Source organism: Neomonachus schauinslandi, chromosome 9 (assembly GCF_002201575.2).
Source record: "Neomonachus schauinslandi chromosome 9, ASM220157v2, whole genome shotgun sequence".
NCBI lineage: Eukaryota > Metazoa > Chordata > Mammalia > Carnivora > Phocidae > Neomonachus > Neomonachus schauinslandi.
In genome coordinates this window covers 73,514,708-73,530,742 of record NC_058411.1, presented here as the reverse complement: position 1 = coordinate 73,530,742, position 16,035 = coordinate 73,514,708, and the positions used below count along the sequence as shown (strand labels likewise).

Below are 16,035 nucleotides of genomic sequence, written 5' to 3'. Positions count from 1 at the left end.
AGGATGATATTCGCTGTGGGTTTTTCATAAATGGATTTTATGAGCTTGAGGAATGTTCCCTCTATCCCTATACTCTGGAGAGTTTTAATCAGGAAAGGATGTTGTATTTTGTCAAATGCTTTTTCTGCATCAATTGAGAGGACCATATGGTTCTTCTCCCTCCTCTTATTAATGTGTTCTATCACATTGATTGATTTGCGAATGTTGAACCACCCTTGCATCCGGGGGATAAATCCCACTTGGTCATGGTGGATGATCCTTTTAATGTATTGTTGGATCCTATTAGCTAGGATTTTGTTGAGGATTTTGGAATCCATATTCATCAGGGATATCGGTGTGAAATTCTCCTTTTTGATGGGGTCTTTGCCTGGTTTGGGGATTAAGGTAATGCTGGCCTCAGAGAATGACTTTGGAAGTTTTCCTTCTGTTTCTGTTTTTTGAAACAGCTTCAGTAGAATAGGTATTATTTCTTCTTTGAATGTTTGGTAGAATTCCCCAGGGAATCCATCAGGCCCTAGACTCTTGTTTTTTGGGAGGTTTTTGATCACTGCTTCAATCTCGTTACTGGTTATTGGCCTATTCAGGTTGTCAATTTCTTCCTGTTTCAGTCTTGGCAGCTTAGAGGTTTCCAGGAAGGCCTCCATTTCATCCAGATGGCTCAGTTTATTGGCATATAGTTGTTGATAATAATTTCTAATAATTGTTTCAATTTCCTTGGTGTTAGACGTGATCTCTCCCCTTTCATTAATAATTTTATTAATTTGAGTCCTTTTCTTTTGGATAAGTCTGGCCAGTGGTTTATCGATCTTATTAATTCTTTCAAAAAACCAACTTCTAGTTTCATTGATCTGATCTACTGTGTTTCTGGTTTCTAATTTATTGATCTCTGCTTTAATTTTAATTATTTCTTTTCTAATGCGTGGCTTAGGCATCATTTGATGCTTTTTCTCTAGTTCTTTAAGGTGTAGAGTTAGTTGGTGAATTCGGGATTTTTCTATTTTTTTGAGTGAGGCATGGATGGCTATGTATTTCCCCCTTAGGACAGCCTTTGCAGTATCCCATAGGTTTTGGACCGATGTGTTTTCGTTCACATTGGTTTCCATGAATTGTTTAAGTTCTTCTTTGATTTCCTGGTTGACCCAAACATTCTTAAGCAGAGTGGTCTTTAGCTTCCAAGTGTTTGAATTTCTGCCAAATTTTTTCTTGTGATTGAGTTCCAGTTTTAAAGCATTGTGGTCTGAGAATATGCAGGGAATAATCTCAGTCTTTTGGTATCAGCTGAGACCTGATTTGTGACCCAGGATATGGTCTATTCTGGAGAAAGTTCCATGTGCGCTCGAGAAGAATGAGTACTCTGTTGTTTTAGGGTGAAATGTTCTGTAAATATCTATGAGGTCCATCTGGTCCAATGTATCATTCAAAGCTATTGTTTCCTTGTTGATTTTCTGCTTAGATGATCTGTCCATTGCTGAGAGTGGAGTATTGGGGTCTCCTATAATAAATGTATTGTTATCAATATGACTCTTTATTTTGGTTAACAGTTGGCTTATGTAGATGGCTGCTCCCATGTTGGGGGCATAGATATTTACAATTGTTAGATCTTCTTGTTGGATAGACCCTTTAAGAATGATATAGTGTCCTTCTGTGTCTCTAATTACAGACCTTAGTTTAAAATGTAATTTGTCTGATATAAGAATTGCTACCCCAGCTTTCTTTTGAGGACCACTGGCATGGAAGATGGATCTCCATCCCTTCACTTTCAGTCCGGATGTATCTTTAGGTTCAAAATGAGTCTCTTGTAGATAGCATATGGATGGGTCCTGTCTTTTTATCCAATCTGCAACCCTATGCCATTTTATGGGAGCATTTAGGCCATTCACGTTGAGAGTGATTATTGAAAGATATCAATTAATTGTCATCATGTTGCCTGTGAAGACATTGTTTTTATAGATGGTCCCTGTAAATTTCTGTTGTAGATCACTCTTGGGGTCTTTCTCCTTTTATAGAACCCCCCTTAATATTTCTTGCAGGGCCGGCTTAGTGGTCACATATTCTTTCAGTTTCTGCCCGTCATGGAAGCTCTGCATCTCTCCATCCATTCTGAATGAAAGCCTTGCCGGATAAAGTATTCTTGGCTGCATGTTCTTCTCATTTAGCACCCTGAATATGTCTTGCCAGGCCTTTCTGGCTTGCCAGGTCTCTGTGGATAGGTCTGACGTTATTCTGATGTTCCTCCCTCTGTACGTAAGGAATCTCTTCCTCCTAACTGCCCTTAAGATGGTTTCCTTGGTTCTAAGATTTGCAAGTTTTACTATTACATGCCGGGGTGTTGGCCTGTTTTCCTTGATCTTAGGAGGGGTCCTCTCTGCCTCTAGGACTCGAATGTTTGTTTCATTCCCCAGATTAGGAAGTTCTCAGCTATGATTTGCTCAAATACATCTTCTAGTCCTCTCTCTCTCTCCACTCCCTCCAGGATTTCAATTACTCTGACATTGGAACGCTTCATGGTGTCACTTATTTCTCTGATTCTATTTTCATGGATTCTGAGTTGTTTTTCCCTGGCCTCCTCTTTTCCCTTTTATCTATTATATTGTCTTCCAGGTCGCTTATTCATTCTTCTGCCTCAGTTACCCTAGCTGTTAGATTATCTAGATTGGATTGGATCTCATTGATAGCATTTTTAAGTTCTGCCAATTCAGCTTTCATTTCTCCCTTTAGAGACTCTATGTTGCCATTAATTGATTTCTCCATTCTAGCCATTGTCTTCACAATTGCTAGCCTGAATTCCATCTCCGACATCTTGGTTATATCTGCATCCATTTGTAAATCTGCAGCATAAGTCATAATCTCTGAGTCTTTTCTGTTTTGGGGGCTCCTCCTCCTAGTCATTCTGTTGATGGGTGTTTGAGGGAATGTATAGCGTCCAAATTATTGACCAGAATCCAAGCAAGATGCACTTGTTTTCTTGGGACCTTAGGGTTACTGGCCTCTTGTTTTCCCAGCCTGTCTTCTGCGGGAGGGGCCTGCCGCGCTGTTACTCAGGCAACCCTGTTTGGGCAGAGTTGCCCTGTGCCCCTGTGGCAGGGGATGGGCTCAGTGGGAATCAGTCTTTGGGGCTTTTGTTCTCTGGCGCCATTCCCTGGTGGCTTTCCGCATCTCTTCCACCAGTCAGAGCAGAAGAGACCGTTTCCAACCCTCTGCCTCAGAGCAGAGAGACCTCAGTCTATTCTTCAGTGAGCTCTCCAGGCCACACTGTCTCCGTTTCTGTCTGTGCTGCTATAAACTGCAGCGGCCTGGGTTGTGTGCCCCTCCGCAGTGCTCCCAGTCCTGCCTCCAGGTCGGGGCAAGTCTCTACCTTTTGTATTTCTAAAACCACCAGCCACTCCCAGTTAGCGCACACGACCCCGCCGCTCCAGGTTTCTGGCCCAAGGGCTACAGTTTGCAGGCACGACCCCGCCGCTGGGGTTCCACACCGGGGGCTGCCCTGAAGTCCTTTCCCCGCTGCTACCAGTCTGCGAGTCTGTGCCTGTCTGCAGTGTGTGAGGCTGTCACTCACCAGCGGTGTAGGATCCCCACGTCCAGGCACCCTCCCGCCGCCGTTTATCCTCCAATATCTGCCCGTGGAATCATGGCTCCCCACTTTGTACCTCAAAACCAACCGCCTGCAATATTCTGTTTGTAGAGATCCTGATCTTCTTACATCTCAGGCTGGTTTTGTGGGTGCTCAGAGTGGTCTGGTAGATATCCAGCCCAATTCTGGGGACCAGTTGAAATAGGGTCCCCTACTCCTCTGCCATCTTTCCTCTCCCCTAAAGCAAAGTTTTATCTTAAAAATAATCACAAATTATACTTTCTGTTCCACCATACATACATATTTGGTGTAATACAAGATTATCTTCTCTGAGTAAAACTGTCCCTTCAGGAAGACATTTAATAAGGGGCTGTGTGTATCCCATGGCACAAAATCACATACCCTGTTTGAGAAACACAAACTTAAGGGGATTATGGGGTCCCCAGAGAGTCAATGTAGCACATTGGCACCTTCTAATCACTATGGGCCAACTTATCAGAAATATTAATGAAACCCCCAGGCAAGAAGAAAGAAGGTCCCTAGGGAAGGAATGGAAAGTCATAGGATCATATGAAGACATACCTCAGAATTCTCAACAATGGCTAAACTGACACATAAATTAAAACCCGCACATAGCTTTAGCACACTCTGTTGGAAATAGGCCACTAGAATCTTATGGTGCAAGGGAAGTGAAATAAGCCATGCATGGAGCTCTCACACAGGGCTTCCACATTAAGGGCAGTGAAGGAGAGAATCTTTGTGACCTCCCTATGAACTCTCCCCAGGACCTGGGAAAGCTTCCCAGTATATAGGAAACATCATCTCCGATGGGCATTGCTATTATGCACCACGGGTGGGCCTAATCACCTCTATATCTGTTCATTCAATATGCTCAAGAGATTGAGTATCAAGGAATATTAGTTACTCACAACTCAAAAAGACAAAACTTTCAGAGTATTTAGACCACTCTGGAACTTACACTCCCCCAGATAATTGCACTAAATGGTGCCAGAGTCATCCACAGATCTTCCCCTTCTCAGAAAGTGGCTGGAACACCTGGAATGGTATGATTTTCATAGATATTTTGAACAAAACAGTATGGAACTAGTTCCATCCACTGGGACCAAAACCAAGAGAAAACAGGGATTTGTTTTGTTTTCTTTTGGTCTCCTCTCTCAGCTCTACCCTCTTTGTCCATTCCATTACTCATCTCCACCTTCAGGAGAGATGACAAAAAAAAACTTTTAGGGCGCCTGGGTGGCTCAGTTGGTTGGGCGACTGCCTTCGGCTCAGGTCGTGATCCTGGAGTCCCGGGATCGAGTCCCGCATCGGGCTCCCTGCTCGGCGGGGAGTCTGCTTCTCCCTCTGACCCTCCCCCCTCTCATGTGCTCTCTCTCTCATTCTCTCTGTCAAATAAATAAATAAAATCTTTAAAAAAAAAAATAAAACTTTTAAGGGTAAAATCAAATCAGTGTATATAATGAGTAAGATTCACACAGAATATAATGGTGAATATATTAGGAATTGCTTCTTATAATCATGTTGAAAATTATTTGTGAAATTCATTTACCATGCTTTCCCTACAGCTAATAGTTGTTCTGTGAGGTCTTTTTTCCAAAGAGTAGTCTATAGCTCAAATACATAGACCTAAGTCTTGTGCATTTTGATTTTGAGTCAAAGTCTGTGAATCTGATTCAAGTTATTGTTGCTCTTGTTCCAGGTGGTAAGTGGCTGCTCTCTGCATCATTGCTTTCTTGTCTTGTTGAGAAGAGAGGTCTCTTGCTTGGAAAGCACAGAGTTCCCATAGTAGGGAACCATTTGTTTCTCACAAAATGATCTATTCTATGGAACCCTGAACCAAAATGATGATCAATGCAGGTTAGTTTACTTCTTCATAATCATCCTAATTCAAAAAACTAAAAAGAATTTATCCCCATCTTTCAATATCTTTCTCTTGGTTTCTTGTCCACAAGACTACAACCTTCTTTGACTTAACCAGTCCAATAGGAAGGTTATGTTTGCTTCTAGATGAATAGGTTCATAGTTCACTTTAGGCATTATTCATTTAGTGAACCTGCAACAGCTGCTTCATTATAAATACATTTATGTTACTTAATATAACCTCACTGAATAGAAGGATTTTTTCCATTTGATTATGTTCAGTGAGTACTATGAATATTCCATATACACCACTTCTATCAAAACTGTTTTTAAGGAAAATTCTCCTCTTATCAAAGTTAGAAGTATCTTGTTAAAAAATTTCTGGAGATTCCAATATGTTAAAGCTACCATTGTGCTCTTTTATCTGAGTTGTATTTGATTCATAAAAAGACATCATCTTTGATGATGGTGTTGTAAAGGGAATGAGGGCAAGTCTTGTTTTCTATCAAAATTGGGAGTATTTTTTATTTTTTATTTTTATTTTTTATTTTTTTTAAATCTTTTTTTTAAAATGTTTTATTTATTTATTCATGAGAGTCAGAGAGAGACAGAGAGGCAGAGGCAGAGGGAGAAGCAGGCTCCCTGCCTAGCAGGGAGCCCGATGCGGGACTCGATCCCAGGACCCTGGGATCATGACCTGAGCCAAAGGCAGACGCTTAACCATCTGAGCCACCCAGGCGCCCGGGAGTATTTTTTAAATAAACTAAAGTAAAATCTTTCAAACAGTGAACTTGAAAACTTGTGACAGCAGTGAGAAGAGCTTTAGAAGACAATCTCCTGGTGATTTTAATTTTCTTCCCCAATACATTGCATATGTTATATTAATCTTTAATGATATATTTTAAATGGATATGAAACGTGATAAATTATCATATGAAATTAATCATTAGGTGAGTTATAGTGACTTTTCTTTGCTAAAAACAAAGGATTAAATACCAAATTGTAAATGAGCTTTAGTGCAATGTAAACATCTTTAAATAGGAAATAGCAGTAAGAATTTACTCTCTGGGTATCTTTGTTGATTTTCTTCTAGTATCATGAAAAAGTGATAGAAAATAAATCTCTAATGGAAATAGCTCAAGAAAAAGGTGGGGGAGACAGACAGGGAGAGAATCTGTAATAATGTCAAAGCTCAAACCATTCAAATCTATAAAACATGTCAGATACAAATCTATTTTTAAATGATAGCATATGTGTACTCACATTTTGAAATGAATTGCACTAACTGCTATATATGAACTTCCACTGAAAAAAGAATTAAATATAAGACAAACCATTTTTGCCTCTAACTCAAGTATTTCTATCAAAAAAGGTGAAATTTAATTGATTTTGCCCATTAACAATGAGTTCAAGCAGCCTAGAATTGTACATTTACAAAGAATAAGGGCCAGATGGCTCACTCAGAAGAGAGCAGGATTTATTCAAGACTTGTTTTAGGATTTTTAATACATTTGCCTGATCACTCAAACTACCTGTCCTAAGAAAAGTTTCAAATGTTTCAGCAGCGAAGTGACTTGTCGCTATCTATCTATCTTCTCTCCACAGTCTGGAGACCATGAATAAGTCAGGGATATCTACTGTGACACAGTTCATCTTGTTGGGTTTTCCTGGTCCCTGGAAAATACAGATCATCCTTTTCTCAACGATTTTGTTGATCTATATCTTGACTCTAACTGGGAATATAGCCATCATTTGTGCAGTGAGGTGGGACCGTCGACTCCATACCCCTATGTATGTGCTCCTGGCCAACTTCTCCTTCCTAGAAATCTGGTATGTGACTTGCACAGTCCCCAACATGCTGGTCAATTTTCTTTCAAAAACCAAGACCATATCATTCTCCGGTTGTTTCACTCAATTCTACTTCTTTTCCCTGGACACAACTGAGTGCTTCTTCCTCTGTGTCATGGCCTATCATCGGTACCTGGCCATCTGCCGTCCACTGCACTATCCCTCCATTATGACTAGGCAGCTCTGTGTCATTCTGGTGTCTCTTTGTTGGCTCATTGGTTTCCTTGGACATGCAATTACTATTTTCTTCATTTCTCAACTACCCTTTTGTGGTCCCAACATTATTGATCACTTTCTGTGCGATGTGGACCCACTGATGGCATTGTCCTGTGCCCCTGCACCCATCATAAAGCATGTATTCCATTCCGTGAGCTCCCTTATCATCATTACCACCATTTGGTACATTCTTGGGTCCTATGCCCTGGTGCTCAGAGTTGTGCTCCAGGTTCCTTCTTCAGCTGGGGGGCAAAAGGCCTTCTCTACCTGTGGATCCCATTTAGTTGTAGTGTCTTTGTTCTATGGAACCATAGTGATGATGTATGTGAGTCCCACATCTGGCAACTCAGTTGCTATGCATAAGATCATCACACTGATATACTCCGTAGTGACACCAGTCTTAAACCCCCTCATCTATAGCCTACGTAACAAGGCCATGAAAGTTGCCCTCCATCAGGTCATTTGTGGAATGAGAATAATCCAACCTTTGTGAATAGGTTTTGTGAAAAACAATGATTCATTTTCTGAAAGTGGAACAGCAATCCTCTTCTCCCAACCCAAACGGACTTGTCTTTATTCATAACCATGATGGTCCTGTGGTGCAAAGCGAAATTCATCATGTATTTGATCATATTCTGATGTGCTTTTAGTTTCATAAACATGTTTCCATGGAAAGAGATTGCCACCCCTTACAGAGAAAAAAATAACTCCTAAAAATCTTAATATTTACTTCCAGGTAGGTTTAGACTTTTTCCATATGCAATTTCTGTCCATACAGAAATTGTTAAGAGATATTAATCAAATTGGTTATTTGCTTTTATGGCTGTCTAATGCTTTGTTAAAAAGACACATAACACATAAAATGCCTTTTGTCCTGGATTTTTGGCAAAATATTCTGGTTTCTCTTCAGATCGTATAAATCTTTCACCTTTTATTGGATTTTGACAGAAACCCTACACATCAATTTTGGTTACACTAAGAGATTGTAACTTCAGTTTCACATTACTCATTACTTTCATCAACAGTGTAGAAGGGGAGGCTGGAAGTTTGGTGTAAGCCATGAGGAAAAATATATTTGGTGAGTTGTTAGTATGCAATTCCCACAAAGAAAATGGGCCATAACAGGAGCAAACTGAATTCCCACCAGTAATACAGCAAATATAGAATACTCACCTTTAGCCTAGTTAGGGCTCATGGAAAGTAACCAACTTAGACCATTTTGAAAGAGATTTCACCCAAAAGCACTACTTGGAGACTAAAGCAACCCTAAAAGTGAGTCTATATGGTGTTGGTCACCAGAATCCAGGGATGAAAGAATTCCTAAGTAGTCAACCAATGAAGCATTACCTACATCAGAGAGCTACAGTTTAGGGAGCTCCCCACACCACCACCAAAAAAGAAAGTACTCCATGAGAGAAAAATCAACATATAAACTCTGTCAAATAATAGGGCAACAATACCAGTCAAGGAAAAGCCTTTTACCTTTACTTTTCTCCCACCTGAAACCTAGAGTAACCAGAGGCAGTGTAGTCATGTGGAAGAAGAGGAGTAAAAAGGCAGAGGAAAAGAAGTATATCAAGCCTGAGTCAGACCCAGTCTTGAGGAATAAGTTTTAATTTGGATAAAAAATTAAAATTTTGCTTTTAAACTATACTAGAACTTCCAATATCTGGGTAAAGGAGACCCTGTATTAATACTAAAAGTAATCAGAAAAGCTACCACATTGACCCAAGATATTTTCCACAGATGGAGACAAATAGAACATCAGAAAGTGTTTGAAGTAGAAGTGGTGAGAAAAAATAAAATTCCTTTGTATTTATACCCTACCAAGTCTAAAACAAGAAACTAAATAATTAAAGTAGAAATATTTTTTAAATGCTATAGCCTAAGTGGGGCACCTGGGTGACTCAGTCATTAAGCATTTGCCTTCAGCTCAGGTCATGATTCCAGGGTCCTGGGATTGAGCCCCACCTGGGGCTCCCTGCTCCGCGGGAAGCCTGCTCCTCCCTCTCCCACTCCCCCTGCTTGTGTTCCCTCTCTCACTGTCTCTGTCAAATAAATAAATAAAATCTTTAAATAATAAATAAATAAAATGCTATAGCCTAAGAAAGGAAGAAAATCCTCACCTGAAGACCAAAAGATATCTCTGAAAGCCTTCTTGTGCAACTGGAGAGCACTATGCTTCAAGGTAAGTCGGGGGACCAAAAAAAGGTGGGAAAGGAATCAGAAAATCTACTTGGGAAGCTGCTAAAGACAAGTTTGAACTATCCACCACAATTTTGCCTTAATTCAGCACTAATATTTTAGTGATTCAACTGAATTCATTAGCTAAAAAAGGAACAGAAAGTATTTTGTATAAAATAGCCCACACATATCCTACTACTGCAACTTATTAGATGTTGAATACATAGCTATACCTGTCAAACACCTATTCTTTTGTTAAGATTTGATTCAAACATCACTTTCACTAGAAAGCCTTCCAAACATCCCCAGGCTGTGCTATGTGTCCTTCATAATGCATCTAAATTACACCATGTAATTTTTCATCATTGTACTTACAGACTCTTCAAGATGAGTCTATTATGTGTCTGTCTCTTCCCCTAGAGTGTAAGCCCTTTGAGGACGAGGAGAGTATCTTATCTTTTCATCCCCAAAATATAGCATGATAATTGACTGACTCATAGTAAGTGTGTAAAGAAAGGGTTTTGCTTGTTTTTTTAAGATTCTTTTTTTTTTAATCTATTTCAGAGAGAGAGAGAGCACAGTGGGGAGGGACAGAGGGAGAGAAAGTCTCAAGCAGACTCCATGCCCAGCAGGGCTCCATCTCACAACCCTGAGATCATGACATGAGTCAAAACCAAGTGTTGGATGCTTAATCAACTGCACCACCCAGGCATCCCAGAAAGGAAGAGTTTTTAGAATTGGATGAGTTAGTTCTTGAATCAGTCCTCACTAAAATTAAATATATTTTAGTCACAAAACCACGAACTGATTATTTACATTTTTTAATATTTAAGGAACTTATCTATTTTTAAAAAGCAGATGCCTATACATATAATGGTTTTAATGTCTTTAAACTGATTATATTATACAGACTATTTCATAGCTGTTATTTATTCTCCTAAAATTTTATAATTTTCTATGCAGGTACAATACAAATAGATATGCCTTATTCTTTTTTCATTTAATATTGTCTTCTTGTGTGAATAAACCCTAACTTTCTCATTTTTTCCCCATTTGCTAGACACACATTGTTTTAAAGTGTTTTGTTCTCATAAAGGTTCAACCTATGTAAAAAAATAAAATAAAGAATAAATAAAACCCACAGTTCTAGGAAAGGTCTTGTTAAAGACAATAATAAATCTATCACAAATATTGTCTAACTAAGTAATATACCAGGCATACATAAAAGTCTAGATAATATATATGCAACCTTAAAGAATATAAAATTTAGAAATGCCTATGTCCTTCTTCACTCAAGTAAAAAATATGGAACAGTGCCAGCACTTTAGAAACCTGTGAGCCTATCCCCAAATACATCAGGTCCTTACACAGCAAAGGAGGAAGAATTTTATTAATCATTCCCTTTTCTTCAGCTTTACTACTTATTTATCTCTAAATGAAAACTATGGAGTGGAAACACAAATACCCATGCCTCCATAAAAACACTGAAAAAAAAAACTGGCAAACATTGTCAGAATCTGCTTAATTAGAATTCTGGAAAATAGTTTATAGCAACCAAGTTAATGCTTCATCAAGAAAATGGCAAATAAAACATGGTAGGAGAGCTTTGCAGCATTTTAACTTATCCTTGCCACATCCTCTTCTCCTCAGAGAAGCAAAAGTCTTAAAAATAGCAGTCCATTTTCCTGGTGGAAGTTACTGATTCCTGGTTCCAGGAGAAGCAGAATGTACCTTGTTCTCAAAAGCTGTTCGTCTGTTTTGACCTGTCTAGGGGCTCCCTGAAAGACTATGAGAGAGGGTTTGTCTTTATTTCATCTACCTTGGAAATCTCTCAAGACAGAGAAATAACTGTATGGAAGTCATTCCCCAAAAACTTTAAAAGGCAAATGAATCAGCCATTGCTGCCTAGGACAAGGATATCAATTGAGATAAACAATAGATGCACTGAAAATCCTGGGAGGACAACCTGGGAAGTTAGTTATTTTGGAGAATAAGGACTCTGAAAATCTCCCTGAACAAAAAATATCAATAACAAGATAGGAATTATACTAAATAAAAATTTTAGAGGTAAAGGGTAAAACAATAAACATGAAAAATTCACTAGATGGGTTCAACAATAGATTGGAGCAAGCAGAAAATAAAAATCACTGAACATGGGGTGCCTGGTTGGCTCAGTTAAGCATCTGACTCTTGATTCAGCTTGGGTCAAGATCTCAGGGTTGTGGGATCAAGCCCCTGTCAGGCTCTGCGTTTAGTGCAGAGTCTGCTTGTCCTTCTCCCAGCCCCTCCGCCCCTCCCCCAGCTCACACTTCACTCTCTCACTCTCTCTCCAAGTAAATAAATAAAATATTTTTTAAATCACTGAATTGAGATTATTCAGCCTGATGAAGGAAAGAAAAAGAATTAAGTAAAACAGAGTCTAAGAGACCTATGGGTCACCATCAAATATACCAGTATACACAATGTAAGGAGTCCAGAAAAAGAAAAGGGACATAAAGAACATTTGAGGAGGTGAGGAAAAGATGACAGGGGAGTGGGGACCCTATTCCAACCGGTCCCCTGAATTGAGCTGGTTATCTACCAGACCATTCTGAACATAGACAAAATCAGCATGAGATATAAGAAGATATATCTGGATCTCTACAAACAGAATATCGCCAGCAGTTGGTTACAAGGTATGAAGTGGGGAGCCATGATTCTGCGGGCACTATCCAAAGATAAACGGATAGAGAGCCTTTGGGATCCTGCACCACCGGTTCATGAAAGCCTCCTGCACTGGGGACAGGGCACAGACTCGCAGACCAGTAGTGGTGGGGAAAGGACTTTAGGGCAGCCCGCTGGACTGAAACCTGGAGTGGCAGGGCCACCTGCAAACTGGGGGTGGCTGGTGGTTTTAGAAAAACAAAGGGCAGAGATGAGCCCCGACCTGGAGGCAAGGACTGGGAGTGCTGCTGAGGGGCACACAACCCAGGAAGCTGCAGTTTTTAGCAGCACAGACAGAAATGGGGATAGTGTGGCCTGGGTAGCTCACTGAAGAACAGACTGCAATCTCTCTGTTCTGAGGCAGAGGGTTGGAAACAGTCTCTTCTGCTCTGACTCTCAGAAGAGACAGGGAAAGCCACCAGAGAAAGCCGCCAAAGAACAAAAGCCCCCAAAAAACAGTTTTCACTGAGCCCATCCCCCCAAAGGGGTCAGGGCAACTCCACCCAAACAGGGTTGCCTGAGTAACAGTGCAGCAGGCCCCTCCCCCAGAAGACAGGCTGGGAGAACAAGAAGCCAACAACCCTAAGGTCCCTATAAAACAGGTGCATCTTGCTTGGGTGGTGGTTAATAATTTGGACTCTCTACATTCCCTCAACCACCCCTCAACAGAATGACTAGGAGGAGGAACCCCCAAAATAAGAAAGACTCAGAGACTGTGACTTCTGCCACAGATTTACAAATGGATGCAGATATAACCAAGATGTCCAAAATGGACTTCAGGGTAACAGTTATGAAGATGATAGCTAGAATGGAGAAATCAATTAAGGGCAACATAGAGTCTCTAAGGGCAGAAATGAAAGCTGAACTGGCAGAACTTAAAAATGCTATCAATGAGATCCAATCTAATCTAGATACTCTAATAGCTAAGGTAAATGAGGCAGAAGAATGAATTAGTGATCTAGAAGACCAATTGATAGAAAAGAAGGAAAAAGAGGAGGCCTGGGAAAAACAGCTCAAAATCCATGAAAACAGAATGAGAGAAATGAGTGATGCCATAAAACATTACAATGTCAGAATTATTGGGATACCTGAGGGGATGGAGAGAGAGGACTAGAAGATATATTTGAGCAAATTGTAGCTGAGAACTTCCCTAATCTGGGGTATGACACAAACATTCCTGTCCTAGAGGCAGAGAGGACCCCTCCCAAGATCAAGGAAAGCAGACCAACACCCTGGCATGTAATAGTAAAACTCACAAATCTTAGAACCAAGGAAACCATCTTAAGGACAGTTAGGGGGAAGAGATTCCTTACGTAAAGAGGGAGGAACATCAGAATATCATTAGACCTATCCATAGAGACCTGGCAAGCCAGAAAGGCCTGGCAAGACATATTCAGGGTACAAAACGAGAAGAACATGCAGGCAAGAATATTTTATCTGGCAAGGCTGTTATTTAGAATGAATGGAGAGATGCAGAGCTTCCAAGACTGGCAGAAACTGAAAGAATGTGTGACCACTAAGCTGGCCCTGCAAGAAATATTAAGGGGGTTCTATAAAAGGAGAAAGACCCCAAGAGCGATATACAACAGAAATTTACAGGGACAATCTATAGAAACAAGGACTTCACAGGCAACATGATGACAATTAATTCATATCTTTCAATAATCACTCTCGATGTGAACAGCCTAAATGCTCCCATAAAATGGCATAGGGTTGCAGATTGGATAAAAAGAAAGGACCCATCCATATGCTGTCTACAAGAGACTCATTTTGAACCTAAAGATACATCCAGACTGAAAGTGAAGGGATGGAGATCCATCTTCCATGCCAACGGATCTCAAAAGAAAGCTGATATAGCAATTCTTATATCAGACAAATTAGAGACACAGAAGGACACTATATCATTCTTAAAGGGTCTATCCAAGAAGAAGATCTAACAATTGTAAATATAGCCCCCAACATGGGAGCAGCCAACTACATAAGCCAACTGTTAACCAAAATAAAGAGTCAGATTGATAATAATATGTTAATAATAGGAGACCTTAACACTCCACTCTCAGCAATAGACAGATCATCTAAACAGAAAATCAACAAAGAAATAAGAGCTTTGAATGACACACTGGACCAGATGGACCTCATAGATATATATACAGAACATTCCACCGTAAAACAAAAGAATACTCATTCTTCTCGAGCGCACACAGAACTTTCTCCAGAATAGACCACATACTGGATCACAAATCAGGTCTCAACCAATACCAAAAGACTGAGATTATTCCCTGCATATTCTTAGACCATAATGCTTTAAAACTGGAACTCAATCACAAGAAAAAATTTGGAAGGAATTCAAATACTTGGAAGCTAAAGACCACTCTACTCAAGAATGTTTGGGTCAACCAGGAAATCAAAGAACTTAAACAATTCATGGAAACCAATGTGAATGAAAACACATCGGTCCAAAACCTATGGGATACTACAAAGGCAGTCCTAAAGGGGAAATACATAGCCATCACTCAAAAAATAGAAAAATCCCGAATTCACCAACTAACTCTACACCTTAAAGAACTAGAGAAAAAGCAATAAATGATGCCTAAGGCATGCATTAGAAAAGAAATAATTAAGATTAGAGCAGAGATCAATGAATTAGAAACCAGAAACACAGATCAGATCAAGGAAACTAGAAGCTGTTTCTTTGAAAGAATTAATAAGATTGATAAACCACTGGCCAGACTTACCCAAAAGAAAAGAGAAAGGACCCAAATTAATAAAATTATGAATGAAAGGGGAGAGATCACGACTAACACCAAGGAAATTGAAACAATTATTAGAAATTATTATCAACAACTATATGCCAAAAAATTAAGCAACCTGGAAGAAATGGAAGCCTTCCTGGAAACCTATAAACTACCAAGACTGAAACAGGAAGAAACTGACAACCTGAATAGGCCAATAACCAGTAACGAGATTGAAGCAGTGATCAAAACCTCCCAAAAAACAAGAGTCCAGGGCCTGATGGATTCCCTGGGGAATTCTACCAAACATTCAAAGAAGAAATAATACCTATTCTACTGAAGCTGTTTCAAAGAATAGAAACAGAAGGAAAGCTTCCAGACTCTTTCTATGAGGCCAGCATTACCTTAATCCCCAAACCAGGCAAAGACCCCATCAAAAAGGAGAATCTCAGACCGATATCCCTGATGAATATGGATTCCAAAATTCTCAACAAAATCCTAGCTAATAGGATCCAACAATACATTAAAAGGATCATCCACCACAACCAAGTGGGATTTATCCCTGGGATGCAAGGTGGTTCAACATTTGCAAATCAATCACTGTGATAGAACACATTAATAAGAGGAGGGAGAAGAACCATATGGTCCTCTCAATTGATGCAGAAAAAGCATTTGACAAAACAACATCCTTTCCTGATTAAAACTCTCCAGAGTATAGGGATAGAGGGAACATTCCTCAAGTTCATAAAATCCATCTATGAAAAACCCACAGCGAATATCATCTTCAATGGGAAAAAGCTGAGAGCCTTTCCCTTAAGATCAGGAACACGACAAGGATGCCCACTCTCACCACTATTGTTCAACATAGTACTAGAAGTCCTAGCAACAGCAATCAGACAA

At 39.8% G+C, this 16,035-nt stretch overlaps 1 protein-coding gene across 1 annotated transcript; it reads left to right on the top strand.

Annotated features, from left to right (window-relative positions):
* Window positions 1-7,061: 7,061 nt before the first annotated feature.
* On the top strand, window positions 7,062-8,009 carry LOC110585312 (olfactory receptor 11H7-like). The gene has a single exon (XM_021695524.1). The coding sequence runs from the start codon at window positions 7,068-7,070 to the stop codon at window positions 8,007-8,009; it is 942 nt and encodes a 313-aa protein (XP_021551199.1). The 5' UTR covers window positions 7,062-7,067.
* Window positions 8,010-16,035: the final 8,026 nt, after the last annotated feature.